This window comes from Gymnoscopelus microlampas, assembly GCF_963454915.1.
Source record: "Gymnoscopelus microlampas genome assembly, chromosome: 22".
Lineage (NCBI taxonomy): Eukaryota > Metazoa > Chordata > Actinopteri > Myctophiformes > Myctophidae > Gymnoscopelus > Gymnoscopelus microlampas.
The window spans coordinates 33,725,675-33,742,109 of NC_139959.1; the positions used below are offsets into that span (position 1 = coordinate 33,725,675).

General features: G+C 43.8%; 1 protein-coding gene across 5 annotated transcripts; it reads right to left on the reverse strand.

The window, feature by feature from the left end:
• Positions 1-496: 496 nt before the first annotated feature.
• zfhx2 (zinc finger homeobox 2) lies at positions 497-15,974 on the reverse strand. 5 transcript variants are annotated; one of them, XM_084048976.1, is made up of 6 exons: positions 15,887-15,974; positions 13,049-13,207; positions 11,648-11,705; positions 6,040-10,325; positions 3,807-3,887; positions 497-3,515 (listed from the first exon to the last, which is right to left on the reverse strand). In XM_084048976.1, exons 1-6 carry the CDS (start codon positions 15,890-15,892, stop codon positions 3,075-3,077), a joined length of 5,031 nt encoding a protein of 1,676 aa, XP_083905102.1. In that variant the 5' UTR covers positions 15,893-15,974; the 3' UTR covers positions 497-3,074. The 5 variants fall into 5 exon arrangements, with proteins under 5 accessions (XP_083905102.1, XP_083905103.1, XP_083905101.1 ...); XM_084048977.1 differs by lacking the exon at positions 15,887-15,974 and adding an exon at positions 15,066-15,218 and having other exon boundaries at positions 497-3,464; XM_084048975.1 differs by lacking the exon at positions 15,887-15,974 and adding an exon at positions 15,066-15,218.
• Between the last annotated feature and the right edge of the window lie 461 nt (positions 15,975-16,435).

Here is a 16,435-nt window from a genome sequence, read left to right on the forward strand (position 1 = left end):
ATTTCTTTCTGTATATCAAAGAAAGCAGAATGGAGATCAAACAAAAAAAGCAGGTACAGTGAGGGGGAAAAAAATTAAGCTTAATCAAAACTAACAATTCATAACACAGCCACCATTTTTGTTCAATATTCATACCAATACCAAACTTTTTTTTGAGCAAAGTGGTGGCATCAAAAACCGTTATGGATCAATAATCAAAACAGTGATGAAAGTAGTAATGATAATAGGATAAGTAGTATAGTTATAACAATAGTGAGAATCAAAGTGACAATGGAACATGATTAAAGAATAAAAAGCAGATCTCCATAAAAACCTATCTACCTTGGACAGTGCAACACAGTCTGTGTTTGTGTATAATCCCAGTCATGAGGCTCAAACACCGCCATCCAATCCTGTGTTTTAGACACTAGCTACCATGCTTCTGACACCAATTGTGAATTCCCAATTAAAGGCCATTGTTTGTAGCACTTTTTCCCATTTCCAAATAGTTTGAAAACAAACTAGTCTTTTCTGTGCTGTTGTGGAGACGGCTGTGCATCTTGGATTTTTTTCAAGCCTAGTAAAAAAAAAGGGAAAAAAACATACCAAATAGATTGGCACAAGTGTCGAGCCATGGGATGTCCTTTACAATTTGCATTTAGGAACGCCTCTCTAGCTCTCTGTCAACCTCAGATTGCTTTTTGGTTTTTCAAATGACAGAAAGCAAAGGGAGGATTACTTTGGAATAATCAGTTTTTTTTTTCTTAATATATTTCTTTACAAAAAGTTTATTTTTTAGTTTTGCATTTTTGTTAAAACTATTGATAGTAACATTAATAACAATATACAACTTAAACTGAAGGAAAACGTCTTTAGTATATCATGTGTCCTTCAAAACAGCACCATCTTATAGCTCTCAGTCAATTTCCCAATTTGCTTCTTAGACTTTGAGTACCCATAATCCCATAAGGCTACTGGAGAATAATACCCCCCTCTGTCTAGCATGTCTATTAGACATTGTTGCATCTCATTTCCCAGCAGGTACATAAGCAGAATTAGCAATTATGTTTCAAGACAAAACCAAACAAGAAGGGGAACAAAACACACGAGAGACAGACCATTTCAAACCCTGCTCCCAGTATCTCTCCATGTTTGGCTTGACCTAAGAAATGTATGTCAGTTTATAGTATTTGCTTGTATTAACTCTAGATATCAAAATCAATACATTGACCCAAGTAGTTATTTTCCTGTTTCACACATACACTATTCATGACAAAAAGAAATCCCAATGAATTTATCAAATTAAAGTGGTCAGGCCTTGAATGGACCCTATTCACCAGACATGAGTAAAATAGCCATTTAATTTATTTGCAAACATTAGATGAGGAGCACTTTCGGTTTCAATTCATATGCCTTGTAATATTTCCCCTTTTTAAGGCTGTCAAGTATTCGGCACAGCTCTAATATTTAAAAATATTTGTAATCAGATTTAGATGTTTGAGGAGTTCCATTCCAAAATTAGACCAGAGCGTTTGGAAACATGGTATCGTCTCATTCAAAGCGATAAATAGGTCAAGATTAGTACATTAGTTGTCTACTGAAGTTGTTGGCTGACAAAACACCAACACTGTTTCAGTCAGGTTCCAATATATTCAAGATATGGAATGGTGAAATTCTGGTCAAATTGAAACCCCAAAATGGATACATAGCATTCTGGAATAGAACTCTTCATCTATATGCACAAAATGCTTCTTGTACAATGGTACAGTCACAAGCAGCTAAAGCATGTTTTCGATCGACTAGCAAAAGAGGGAAAAGAAATAATCAATTTAACTTGTAATTTATATTAAGGCATCCAACATGCACTAGCGTGTCTTTCCATAAACAGACACAGCCTTAGAATGCTTAAAAACATTTCATACAAGTAAAATGTGTCAAAGTGCTGTCAAAGAAACTACCATCCTCAGCATTCCTCTCATTTTTGCCCTGTCTATTTGGATTGTCATGAAAACAGTGAACATTAGAACATAGACCCAGATTGGGGGAAAGTGTGAACAGCCCTATTTCTTGTTAAAGTACCTTCAAAATCCCAAGTGAGTAGACATACAATGCTTTCAGACCACAATGTCTGTTAGCTAATAAACTGGTGAAGAACAGCTTCGCCCCCTCTCCCGCTGGATCAATCCACTTGTCCTATAATAATATCCAAAGCAATTTTTGCTGTAAAGGAGAAAGTAGCCATACGAAAGAAATGATTCCATAGGAGCAGACTGGGTAGACGGTTGGTGTATCTAATGTCAGTGTCCCCAAAAAGTGTGCCAGGCCCAATGTCAAATGGCCACTTCCAAAGACAAGAATATTATTACATTTTGCATCAGTCTTCAGGATAAGTAGGACAACAAGCATGGCAAGTTGAGTGACTAGAAATTAGAAGTTCTCATAAGGAAGGTAATATAACCACAGGCCTTGGACCAAAAATGTTTCAAAGGGGTGGTGGGTTTGGGGCTTGGGATAGGGCTGCACGGTTAGGACTTGTTTAATATAATTTTTGGTGGAAAAAGGTTTTATAATTCTTAATGCATTCTTTACCCATTGTGGTAATCGGTGCCCTATCTTTATCCAAATGGTATGTGACATTATTGTGAGTCTGGTGGATGGGGTTGTACAGTGTTGAGGTTATTAACCCTTGTTTAATGGTGAGGAAATGAGAGTGGGGTGCCAGATAAGATGCTTGAATTAATTATATAGCTTCACGATTACATAATTGTGAAACATAAAATCACTTTGATTACTTTCAGTTAATTGTGCAGCCCTAGCTTGGGACATGTTCATCATTCATCTGAGAGCTGTTGAATGAAGCAGTGTGGTTATAGCCTGTTGTATAGGAAGCGGGTGTAGCCTGTTGTATAGGAAGCGGGTGAACTCCATTGTTTTTAGACATCAGTTGTTCAGTCAGTTAAGGGGAAACAAGGGGATAGCCGGTGCAGGGAGAGAAATCGTTTGAGGATTAGTGCTCAAAAATGTGTTTCTTAAAATCTGAGGAGCCCAAATGGGTCCAAGGAAGAGTTATTTGTAGATCCATCCTGATCCAAGTCTTAGCTGCTGCTGGTGGTCGCTGGTGATGGAGGTGATTCGACGATAGTCTCACCTCCAGAACCACCACCAGAACTGGAGACAGGACTGGAGAGAGTGATCTGTGACCCCGGAATGGTGCCACCAGGTCCACCACTGCTGGTTCCATTCTTGCTGACGAGCGTCGCGGGCTGGCCAAAGTTAGTGGTTCTCAGGGTGGCCAGGTGTCGCGGAGAGAACACATGGGATCTGGCCGCAGCTCTGGACTCGAAAGTGATATTACAGACCTCGCAGCGACCCGTCAGGGTCTCCTTTGGCGCCGACTGGCCCGCCACGGAAGGCGTCACGGATTCGATAACAGTCAGCTGCACTGGCTTTGGCAGGATGGGACGGTTGGCTCGGAGGGCGTTGTACTGTAGGTAGCTTCCCGAGCTCATGTCCACTTTCCCCCCTGACACAGGTGACTGTGAATAGGAGGGAAAGGGACAAAAGTGAGAGGGACAAAAGTGAGTTTGATGTAGCTTTTTCATTGTCTTAATCCTGTTTGTCATAGGTTCAGTGGTGGGCAACCTTTTCTAGTGGCATGTGATCTACTTTGCCGTTTCTAAGGTTGGAGTGATACCATTGCCAGCCAGTGAACAAACATATCCACGACTTAGCTGCAAATCACAATAATGTAAACACAGAATGAGTCAATCATTTAATATTAAAGGTGGTGCAATTTTCTGGGGTTAAAATAAGTGTTAAATACATACAGATATATGCCACTTTATGGACTTCTGCACTCCTGCAAAGATCGGACTCATTGCAGGTTGTGGGGCTCGCCTGATGATGGGCTGGGTGGGGTGGGAAGGGGTTATGGTTTAAGAATTTATAATTGTATGTGGATGTTTGTGTGTGATGTATACAGTAAGTGTATACTTGCTTGTTTTATATTTTCCTTTTACATTAAGTGTGACATAGCTCTATATTCCCATAGTAATCGCTATGGAGCAATGCTATTTTTGAGCTCTGGACCAGTAGCATATTTCAAACAATCCTCAAGGACCACCCCACCTCTCCACAATATACAATATAATATATCTAACATTAATGACCTTCTTAAGGCCTTAGTTGCGTGCCAGTGTTGCACAATTAAAATAGCCGATCTACAGGTTTAAAACCAGGCTTTTTGAGCTTGTAGTTCGAGCTTGTAGTTTGTAAACTGAAAACTTTCAGTTCAGGATACCAATTTTATCCAATCAGGAGAGAAAAGTCATACAGGATGTAGGATGAACAAAGTGAAATTGAACACATTGGAACCGGAGCACAATATAATAGGCTCTATGCACAGCAGCCATATTGGGAATGAATTGGGCCCCTTCCTTACTTCCTTCACAGGTGTTACCAATAATACTAATTAAGGCTCAGTTCCATTTAGTGTAGCACAGTGGTTGTCTTATTTTCAAGGACCCCCATAACTCTGAGAGTTACACACCCACCATAAGGGGCCATTTGGGAACCAAAATGGAGTGTTTCTAGTGAGCCAACATGCACGATATCAGCAACCTGACTAGAATGGAACAGAGCCTTCATTAGTATCATTGGTAACACCTGTGAAGGAAGTAAGAGGCCCAATTTATTTCCAATATGGCTGCTGTGCATAGAGCCTATTGAAGCTGATAAATGTTTTCTGCCTCTTGATTTGTTTCCCACCTGAAAATGAATTTTCTATTTACTAGAGCACCGTTTCTCAACCTGTGGTCCGTGGCATAATTACAGGTGGGAAAAGAGAACTTTAACAAAAACCTACCACTTACAGCACCTTTAATAAGGATGTCAAAATAAATTCTGATAATCTGTTTGCACATCAAAAAATGTATTATGTTTTTGTTTTAGAAATTGTCTACATAGAAGACCATCCTGATCTACCGGTAGATCAAAAGACATGGTTGCCCACCTCTGGTACTAGACAGTGAAAAACCTCTGTTGAATATTTTAAAACGCACTTCTACAACATTTGAGCATCCCATAACAGTTAATAGTCATGTAGGCTGCATCCAAGTTAGTTAAGAGGCTTTTTGGTTCTCGGTCCAATTTGTGTGTGTTGAGTAAATATCCCTTTTCTTTACAATTTCTTTACAATTTCTTTATCTTTCACAAAATTATTTCAAAAGGGCTATTTCACACAAAAGAAATTTCAAAAATGTTCTCAAAAACAAAATCCATAAATGTGGAAATCGTTAGTACCGATCTACAAGCTCACAACACGTCACATTAGGGCTTAAATTAGGCTAAAGATATGTGTGTTATAATGTATTTTTGTAAATGTACAAATGTATCTTTTGGGTTAGTTTGGGAACAATCCAATCCAAAAGTTCTTCAGAAATATTCTGAGCATGTTAACCAGACCAATATCAATCCTCACATACATTATTAATAACTGAACACATGTTGTGTATAACTACCTAATGCAGAAATATTAAGACATTACTTTAGATAGTTTCTACTCAAACTAATTAATCTAGAATTTTTCTCATTCAAATATAACTTTTTGTAATAACTTATAGGATCTATGCACAGCAGCCATATATTATCACTTCCTTCACATGTGTTACCAGTGATACTAATGAAGGCTCTGTTTCATTTAGTGTAGCACAGTAGTTCTCAGATTTTTGAATTTCAGATTTCCACGACCCCCATAACTCTGAGAGCATACAAATGGACCAAATGGACCCTTACGGGTCCATTTGGTTCCATTTGTACACTCTCAGAGTTACACACCCGTAAAGGGCCATTTGGGAGTGTTTCCAGTGAGCCAACATGCACAATATCAGCACCCTGACTCCGTCTGACCAGAATGGAACAGAGCCTTCATTAGTATCATTGATAACACCTGTGAATGCTGCTGTGCATAGGGCCTATTACCATGAGACAACGCAAAGATAAACAAACACACAGCTGACTGTATGCAGAAATATAGATCAAGACATAATTTTAGATACCTACCATTTTCTCCTGTTGCAGCCGCCAGCGCTTCTCTTTAGCCCTGGTGTTCTGGAACCAGATCTGCACCACCTTGAGTGGTAGGCTCAGCTCCGTACCAATGGCCTCACATTCCATGGCGTTGGGGTGGGCGCAGGTCTCATAACAAGACTGCAAGATGGACAGCTGCAGGCAGGAAAGGTGTGTGCGTGGTCTGCGGCTGCAAGAGTGGGGAAGGAAGCTGTTCTCTGTGGGGCTGGATTTCACCACGGCCGGGGTGGCGGGACTGGCCACTTTGCTGGGTATATTTGGGCTCACTGGTGCAATGCTGGGGGTCGGTGGAGGGGGGATTGTGCGAGATGGGGCGTTGTGCATGGGAAGAGCCAGCTGTTCTCTTGATAGTGTATTGATCTTGAAAGAACCCTTGGGGGTCCAGTAGTTCATTCCGTTTTGTTTCTGTTGCACCGTTGCTGTGGCGGGGGGCTTGTTGTTGATGGGCGTTGTGGGGATTTTGGGTACCATGCGGTTGGTGGCTCCTGGGACGGGCCTCGTCTCTCTTTCACCGTCTTTCTCTTCGTCCGTTTTGTCATCCTCACTCTCCTCTTCCAGCTTTAGCTTCAAGACTGGGCGAGGGGCAATGGGGAAGAGCTCCTTGGGGGGTGCAAGGAGGATGGGGGTGTTCATTTTGGGGGCAATTTTGACCATAGTGAGGTTGCTGGTGGTTTCGAGTTTTATCTTTGGCACTGATGAGGCGACACAGCTCACAGGAGAGATCGTGGAGGAAGAGACAGCCTCCCTAGGCTTTATGGGAACTGGGGTGACATTTTTCACCACATCCAGTAGTTTGCCCATTTCCACAGTTTCTTTCTCTGTCTTTATGAGTGTGCGGACCATGGGAGTAGTTGCGATGCTCCCAGGGCTGCTGTTGGTAGTGGTGGGAGGTTTGTTGGAGAATATGGGTTTGGAAAGAGGCCAGGTGAACTTGATGAGCGGTTTGCCCAGCGCCGCCAGGGTTCCATCGCTGATGAATCGCACCTCGCCCTTGCGTTCCCTTGCCCTCATGTTCTGGAACCAAATCTGGACAACTTTCTTTGGGAGATGGACCCATTCCGAAATCTGCTCAAACTCGTGTTTCCCAGGGTTGGGGTCTTTGAAGTAGCAGCCATATAGAATATCGAGCTGCTCGGCTTGGATGATGGTCCTGGAACGCCTCATGTCCCGATACCTTCTGCCCTTTGACCTCCTTTGCTGCTGTTCCTTCTCCTTCTCCCTCTCCCTCTCCCTTTCCAGCAATGTTGCGTTCATTTTCTCTGCTGCCCTCATGTAAATACTTGACTTGTTCAGGCTATTGCAGTTCACCATACTAGTGTTGCTGTTGGAAGCTGTAGTGGTTGAGCCTTCCGGTTTCACCTGGACAACCACCAGGCCTTTGGATGTGGGCCTCAGACCCAGCCCGTCCAGCAAACGTCCCTTCTGCAACAATGTCCTGTCGACCATGGAGGACGAGGATGAGGAAGAAGTGGACTTTGAATTGCTCCTTTTCCCTATGCTGAGGTCCAAAGCTGATTCACAGTCACCTCCATTGGACAGGTAATGAGAAATTTGGCCATGGGAAGAAAGGGACTGTGTGATGAGAGGCTCAGCGAAGCGCGTTATATTTGGCGGGTTGGAAAAGATGGGCAATTTATCTCCTAGTATGGAGGGAGGAAGTGAGAGGACATAGGGACTGAGAAACTGTGCAGAAAAGGGAGCGAGGGACAGAGAGAGGGGGAGGGAGTGGAGCATGCCACTTGGAAGCCCTGTGTGCTCCATAGAGTGGACCTGAGTGCTTGGAGGATCCCCTTGGGCCTCCAACTCCAGATCCACGTCTGGGTCCTGCCTTTCCTTCTTGACCTCCACCTCTTCCCGTTCAAATTCCCTCTTTCTCTTTTTCAGATTGGCCCTCTGACCTCCTCCGGCATCCTCCTCTTCATACTCGTCCTCCGCGTCAGAGAGGAACACAGTGGTGGAGCGCAGCACCTTCCCCCCACTGGGGCCCTTATTGCCGGCTGGCTCCCGCTGTGCTTCGTCTTTCGCAGGGCTGTCGGGCCCCTCCCTCAAGGACCCATTCTGACTTTCATCATCAGACACAATGACAGAGGTGTACACTTCTTCAGTCTCCGAATCAGAGGTCAAACAGGAGACTGATCTGTCTCCTTGGTTATTTCTCTCAGCAGCCCTCTCTTTCCTCTTCCTTCTACTACTAGACAAATCAATTGCCTGACTGCTGGAGGCTTCGGCTCCATCCTCACTTTCCGCTATTATCAGTGAGCTTTCATCCTCATCAAAGTCATTGTCTAAACCGTCAATTTGGATCTGCGTGGAGAGTCCTGCTCTGTCCTGACTGTGCTCTGATCCCATTGCTCTCTGTCTCACTTTGACGTTGCGTGCTTGGCATAGCCACCTGCGTACCTCTTCCTCAGTGAGGCCTACCTCTCTGCCCAGTGCCTCACAGTCCTCGCGAGGAGGGCTGGCAGCATCTGCCTCACTGCGGGACTCAAAGAAGGCCGACAGAACCTCCGACTGGAACTCTGACAGTACCGGCGGGCCTGGAGAAGTGTATCGCCCCTTCGTATTATGACAAGGACGAGTGTGGTCGGGGGAAAATGAGGTGCTCTTATACGGGCTGGTTTTCAGGGAGTCAACTGAGCCGCAAGGGCTTGTGCCAGCCTGCGATTTCTGTGGGGTAGAATCCGGGCTAAGTGTAAGGTTTAAATGTACAGGGCTGAGGCTCGAGTTGCTGCGTACAGACGTAGAAGGTGAAAGGTTGCTATTGCGGAAGCTTTTCTCTGTGGCTGCCGGGGAGGTGGGCAGGATAGCTACTTTATCTCCTCCATCTAGCCCCGACTGATCTGTCAAACTGTCTCCTCCGTCTGTTGTGCTATCTCCATCTGCCCCCTCCATCTTCCCCTCCTCTCCATCTTTCTCTAGCTTAATCATTTTGCTTATCAGTTCCTTAGTCTCTTCTTCCTCACCTCTCTCTCTTTTAACACCCACCACAGGCAAACTGTCCCTGTCCTCAACCTTGACCTCCTCTTTGACCATTTTATTCTCCTCTTTGACAATTTTATTCTCCTCTTTGACCATTTTATTCTCCTCTTTGACCATTTTATTCTCCTCTTTAACCGTCTTATCCTCCTGCTTGACATGCTCCTCCTCACTTCTTCCGTCCTCCCCTTTTTGCTCTTCCACACAGGACTGCGTGATTGCTTGGACTCCAACAGCGGGCCCCTGGTTCTGTAAGCTATTGAGTCTTTGGGCTACAAGGGCTTGCTGGGCTGGGCTGAGACCTAGTAATGGCACACACTGGGTCAGGAGGTGTCCTGGCTGGTTCTCCTGGCTCTGCTGGGTTTGGGCTTGGAGCCCGTTCAGGATCAAGGGCATGAGCATCTGAGGCTGAGGAACCAGCTGGGGCGTGGCCACCCCGGGAGCCGTGCCAGCCGCAAACAGGGAAGGGAGGAGGGAGTGTGAGACGGAGCTGGGGCTAGACGTAAGGAGGGTGAGAAAGGCAGAGACTGCCTGAGCCGAGGCCACAGGGGAGGCGAGGAGGGATGGAGCTGCTGCCGATACTGGGATCTGCTCCCCGTCTTTGGCGGTCGCCATCAGGCTCCCGGGAGCAGAGCGGTTTGCTGTGGTGACTAGCTGTGAGGCTCCCACTTCTGGGCTTGGAACGCTGTTGCTGCTGCTCCCCGAACCCCCAGTGGCTGCGGTGCTATTGGCAGCATTTCCAGCATTTCTGCTCCGGGTCTGGTGTAAAACAGACTTCATATGGCTCTCGAGGGTGATGGCATGATTGTAGGAGACTCGACACACAGCACACTGATAGGGCTTGTTGGACAAATATGGCCGAGCCAGAACAGGAATCACAACAGACTTGTCAGTCTCCCCGCCTGTTTTCATCTGTTGAATGTGGGTGTCAGAGGAGTAGTGGACACTTAAAGCTGTCTTGGACAGAAACGCCTCTTGACAGGCGGTGCATTTAAATGACCGGGTGACCTTTGGAGGTACTACTACACCATTTTTATCAGCCGCGGTTGCGTTGGCTTCCGCCATTTCTGTGTTTTCCGTTGTGTTTCGCTGTGTTTCTTCACCTGTGGGTTGATTCCCTTGTGACTCTGGTTGAGCTCCACCTGCTCCCTGTTCTGCTGCACCCTGTCCACACACCTCCTCCTCCATCACTTTGTCTTTAGGCTGCTGGACAGCGTGTGAATTCTCCTCAGTTTGGCAGGGTTGTGAGTCTTCACCATGCTTCATTTGTTGGAGGGCAGCTTCTGATAAGAGTAAAAACAACGCAAAACTCAACTGTTGTTAAACAGGTAAACGGAACACCTGCTTTAACTGGCCCACTCTAACAAGAGACAAAATGAACATTTGCACATGTAATAGGCTCTATTCACAGCAGCCATATTATGAAGACATTCACAGGTTTTACCAATGATACTAATGAAGGCTCTGTTCCATTCTGGTCAAACAGAGTCAGGGTGCTGATATTGTGCATGTTGGCTCACTGGAAACACTCTGCTACACCAGTGGGTCTAAAGTTGGGGTCCAGGGACCCTCATGGGCTTCCAAATGGCCCCTTATAGGTGTGTAACTCTGAGAGTGTACAAATGGAACCAAATGGACCCGTACAAATGGAACCAAAATGGAACAAATGGAACCAAATGGACCCGTAAGGGTCCATTTGGTTCCATTTGTACACTCTCAAGAGTTATGGGGGTCGTGGAAACCACTTTGCTACACTAAATGGAACAGAGCCTTCATTAGTATTATTGGTAACACCTGTGAAGGAAGTGATAATATCGCTGCTGTGCATAGTCTATTCATGTTGACATCCATGCTACCTTTTTTTCCCCCCCTCTTAAATATCGGTCCTCGTCCAACCCATTTCAGGTGCAATTTGTTCCCTTTAAAAGTTTGTACTGTAAAACTTTGATCTTCCTCATAATGAGCTTAGATTTGCTTTTACGTGATTTCACATCCACCCTGTCTTTTAATAAGATACTTTACTTTACTTTATTTGTTTATTTGGACAGGACAGAGCATATTAATGGATGTCACATGGACGTAAATACACCGGATTTAGCAAAGATGCTAATTTTCATCCGCAGTCCTCATACAAAACATAAAATCAGAAAAGCGTACAGACAAACGGTGGAATACATTTACATAACATTACATAGGGAACAGCATAAAAATAAACCTAAGATGTCTTTGAAACTACATTCTCTTAAAAATGTAATAAAGATTGTTTGGTTTTCAAGACACAAATTCATAAAGGCAGAACGCTTGGCCAGCTCAGGCATCAAGCAAGTACCGTAGTTGTACTCATAATTAAAGTTCACAATCTACTAACAAATACAAGGACTGTTACATTTATTATTCAATTATATACAGAATATAAACAAATGCAATATTCATTCATTCATTCATATTAATATTTGTGCCCTTTATTTCTTCTATCATTTTTTCTGTATATATTTCTGAGAACATAGTATCTCTAATATTTGTTTGCCATGTCTAATTCCTTAAATTCTAAAACATATTTGTCAAACAACGATTTCTGGCTTGTTTGAAGATACCTCTCACTCACCTGTGGTATTGTGAGCATCTGTGTTAACCTCTCCACTGGCACATTGTTTAGGGACAGCCTGATTAAAAAGGAGGGAAAACATGAATAGGATCAGTCAACAGTGAAAAAAGGAAATCATAAATATAACTCCTTTCACAGTAAGGTGAACGCTATCAGTCACGTGGTGGCCGATTGCCATCCAGCATGAGGCCAACATAGCGCCATGCTGTGTGTGTGACTCATTGAAGCATAGCAATGTTACACAGTGCAACCTGACCTAGCCTTTAATTTGACACTTGCCTGAAAAGCATAAAAACAAACATCAATGACTTTGTATAAGATCTATGACGCATCCATTCACCCACGTAAATAATGGTGATTGTTTTAACTGAAGACAATTTGATCTTTCAGTTTCTTTAACCCATTAAGACCTGAGGCCGCTTCTAAACATTTTATAAATCCTAACAGTTTTTCGGAAAAAAAATTAAAAATATTTTCACGATTTAAAAGAAATAGCAGATCTACAAGTTCATAGCGCGGCACTCGGTGCCGTGCTATGAGCTTGTATATCTGCTATTTTTGAATAGCCAATGAAACCTAAAGTGACACAGATGCGTTCCAGGTCTAAATGGGTTAAGTTTTAAGTGTCAGTTAATACTTCTGTCAAAGATTTGAGATTTGCATAGGTAATGCCAAGCCTAAATGGTCATATTACAAGAAATTAAGACAGAATAACTAAGGCAGTTGACGGCTGAAATGCCTTTGTCTCCGTCTACTGCTGTGCACTTTAAATAAATCATTTAAAAGACTATGTGTGTGAGTACAGATTCTTATTTGTATCTGCGTATTTTGTGTTTGTAGTGTGCACTCGTTACACTACAAAACGACTTTGGAGTTATCACAGATTCCATATTACTTAATTACAATGAAATAATAGCTTTGACATGCTTAAAACAACGTTTATTGCTTGCAAACATAATCAAAGGCCTTAACACTAAATGCAATTCGAGTTGAAAACACAGATCATTTTCTTTATATTGATGCACTGCTACTGTCCACAGTTTTACCTTTCATGAGCTCTATGTATTTTGCAAAGCGTAAAACCATTATTGGTTTTGCCGCTCATCAAAATAGTATCAAACTATAAGAAAAGGATGGTCTAAAGCATTGGTTTAAAAAGTGGGGTCCGGGGACCCCCAGGGGTACTTGAGGGGATACCAGGGGGTCCCCAGCTAAATGATTTATAGGAACCAAATGGACCCTTATGGGTCTGTAACTCTGAGAGTGTACAAATGGAACCAAATGATTTGGTTCCATTTGTACACTCTCAGAGTTAAATTAACATCGATTTTACAATATAAATTGGGAACCACTGGTCTAAAGGATGGACTATGGAGTGATCTTTTGTCCTTGTGCACTTACAATGTCCAGCAGTTTGTCTACGCAGTTAGATAGTACGTTGTGTTGTCCAGTGAGATGCAGAGATAGAGACGATCTGTCTGGTTGCCCTTGTTGGCAGAGGGGGCACAGCCACTCTGCCACCCTGCTGCTGTCACTGCTCACAGACTCTCCAGACTCCTCCTGGCCAATAAACATAAAATGAAAGGTATGGCAATATAAAAAAAACGATTCATTCCCAAGGGATTCAGTTGTTGCAGTACAGAAGGACAAGGTAATAGAGAATAAGTGCCATTACGACATAAGTGATCGTTTTTCGCACAATAACATGATTTAATAATACTTCAAATCCACACTGTGCTGCACCTGCCAGATATCCATGCTGTGCTTTGAGAATGTTATGACACTTTTTGCATTATTAGCCCATATTTTATAGGAGAAAATGGCACAGATGGTAGAGAAAATGCGACGGGAACAAGCGAACCCTGATCCCAGCTTCACAGCACTATGAAAATACAGACCCGAGTCTTGATTTCAGCCATAACAACCTTTTATAGGGAGTTTCCCCCTGTCAGCAACCACAGTATCAAATTACACCTTATTGTAAAGATTGCAAGGACTTTTGATTTGGAAAACAAACTTAATGTAAGCCCCCAAACGATCATAACATCTTCAATTGTATACATCACTACTTTCCATGTAGGAAGCAAATACATTGTGTTAGAAAAGTGCATGCAACTAATAGGCCAACACTCCTAAACATACAATCTCTGGTTGTACTATACCGTACAAAGATGGTCTCAAAATATAGCAATGATCAAACAGGCCAAGTGTTGGCCTGATTATTAACAGCCTTAAAACATATTAACAAGACTATCTGAGGTCACAGTTGCTGCATGGCATGCATGACCGTAGCGACGCCTGACATTAGCACCATGCCTCCGGTTGTGAAACACCTTCCAATGCAATCTAATAAAATCATCCAAATCATAGCCTGCCGGTGTATATCCGACCGATGTGGGGTGAATAACAATCTTACCATGCAGTAACTACTCGTAAATAAAGCTGCAACCTAGATTTAGTGGTAAAAGAGGAGATCCATGAGGAGAGAGAGAGAGAGAGAGAGAGAGAGAGAGAGAGAGAGACCAACACAGGTCCCGATCACTTCCTCGTCATGATCGCCAATTAGCCAAGCTAGCAAAAATCTCTAAAAAGAACTCCCAACATCAACGTTACAGATCGTGCACAAAAGATGCTCATTCCGACGGTACCAGTTAAAACACAAAAAGACGCAACTAATACGACGCTTCCAACGCTTCTAACTGGCTAATTAACGAGCTAATTAGCTATCATGCACGACACCAGTGATGAATCAATTAGCTAGCAAGCTAGGTTGCCTCAGCAGCGTCGCATTACAGTGGTGTGTGTTGCACACAAAAAAGCTCGTTTACTGACGATAATAATTAACCAATAACCACCACAAACACCCAAAACTGCTCAAACACGAGGTTAACATCCTAATTAGTTGCCAACAATCCTCTGACAAAGCTTCAAAGGCTGGTTTAATTAACAAACAAAATGGCTTTAACCTCACAACAGTCGTGGCACTTCTTTCGCTAGCTTAGCCTGTTAGCAGAGCAGCAGCAGGGTAATTAACGTCCCCTCCTCAAACAAGTCTCCTCCAGACTATTTTAATAAAGGCTCCCCCTCGCGAAACGTTACGTTATTTCGACAATCAGTCATCGTTTTCCGGGCGAGCAAGTGTCGACACGCGTCACGTCGACACTCGTCGTTAAAAAACGCGTAGTTTACGTCGCACGAAACGACGATAAACACAAATAATTAAGTATTAAAAAACCTTAATTTATGAACTACTGCGCTTGACCAAAAAAATAAGGAAAAAATAATAACAGATCCACAAGCTGTGGATCTGAAAATAACAGATCTGCAAGCTAACGACGCGTCGCGCTTGCAGATCTGTTATTTTCTTCTTCTTTTTTGTCTTAAGTGACGCGACACCGGCCTAGAGTTGTTCCCTCACCCCGGTGGTTGAGCGCAGCCAGTCGGGCATCTATGAGTGATCATCCGGCCAAGCAACAAGCAGCACCGACATCGAGGCCTGCTATACGCGCACACGGACTGAAGCCATTTAATTAATGAATGCATGTACGTGCATGATCCGCTTGCTCCTCGATCCGTGCAGATGTGTGTGGGGAAAAGAAAAAAAAACACACACCAACCTCCACCCACAATCGCGTTCCTTCCTTCCTTCCGCGGGACCCCCCTCCGCCCCCCCCCCACCACCACCCCCTCCTCTTTGATTATTATTATTATTATAACCATTGTTGTTATTATTGTTGTGATCTAGAGACCATACATATACCTTTTCAAACAACAGATCGCTGTTGGTACTATGGGTGTAGGTGCGTGCAACATGCTGATTAAACAAGGGCTTTCGTTGGCGGGGGTAATATTGCCGAAAAGAAGATTAATTAACAAAATGCTAAGCTACTTCTTTCTGTGTTGGATTGGGAAAAGGGATCTAGTGCGATCTCGTCTCTTGTCTTGTGGAACAGGACGGCGATCCGATCATGGGGGGTGGTGCAGAAAGAGAGGGGGAGGGTGGTGGGGGGAGGGAAAAAAGGAGAGCCGAGGAAAAAAGTTTTGGGATTTTTTTTTATAATGTTCGAAATCTGTGACGGATCGGGATTAGTTAAAATGCTGCATCAAATCCAACCCACCCGGGTCGCTCGATCGCCCCTCGATCCCGCAGTGGCGATCGAGCCACGTCGGCGTAATAATTAAACCGATCGTTGTTTTTAATTAAGTTGTGGGAGCAGAGCAATTAGCTAATGCGTTTACCTGCATGGTCGCCCGGGCTCCAGCAGTAGCACGCTTCCTCTCTCTCTCTCGCTCCTCCTCGGGACTGAAAAGTTTTCTTCTTTCTCTCTCTCTCCGCCTCCTCCCTCCTCCTCCCTGGCTGGATCTCCCCCCTCCCTCTCTCATTCGTCCTCCTCTCCCTCTCTCTCTTCTCCTTCTCCTCCAGTGTTGCCAGGTTTTGCGAGAGAAACAAGCATCCAAGGTCTATGAAAAACAAGCCCAAAAGAAGCGAGCACTTCGCCCTTTATAAACATATTGTAATGTATTTCAGTGTGTTTCTGGCCAATGAGAGGGAGTGTTGGGGGATCCCACTTCTGACCCCAATGTAACGATCTCAGCAGATGGATGCAGAGACGTGGAGGCAGAAACTGCAACCCGCAATTAACTGTACAGCTCTCATTTATACAGTCTATGCTTTACAGAAGAATAAGTCCAAAGTCGCTTATAATAAGCGGACATGGCAACACAGTTCCCCTCTTTCTCTCTAGTAAACACACGACAGCTCCCCCCAAGGCTGATTGCTGACATTCA

Bases quoted from the DNA above. Each gene is read 5' to 3' on its own strand.
- zfhx2 (XM_084048975.1), bottom strand. From the start codon at position 15,095: ATGCCCGACTGGCTGCGCTCAACCACCGGG. The intron at 3,888-6,039 runs GTAGGTATCTAA...CACCCCACCCAG, and splicing joins GGCTGCAACAGGAGAAAATG to CCCATCATCAGGCGAGCCCC. The intron at 3,516-3,806 runs GTATGTATTTAA...TCCTATTCACAG, and splicing joins CCATAAAGTGGCATATATCT to TCACCTGTGTCAGGGGGGAA.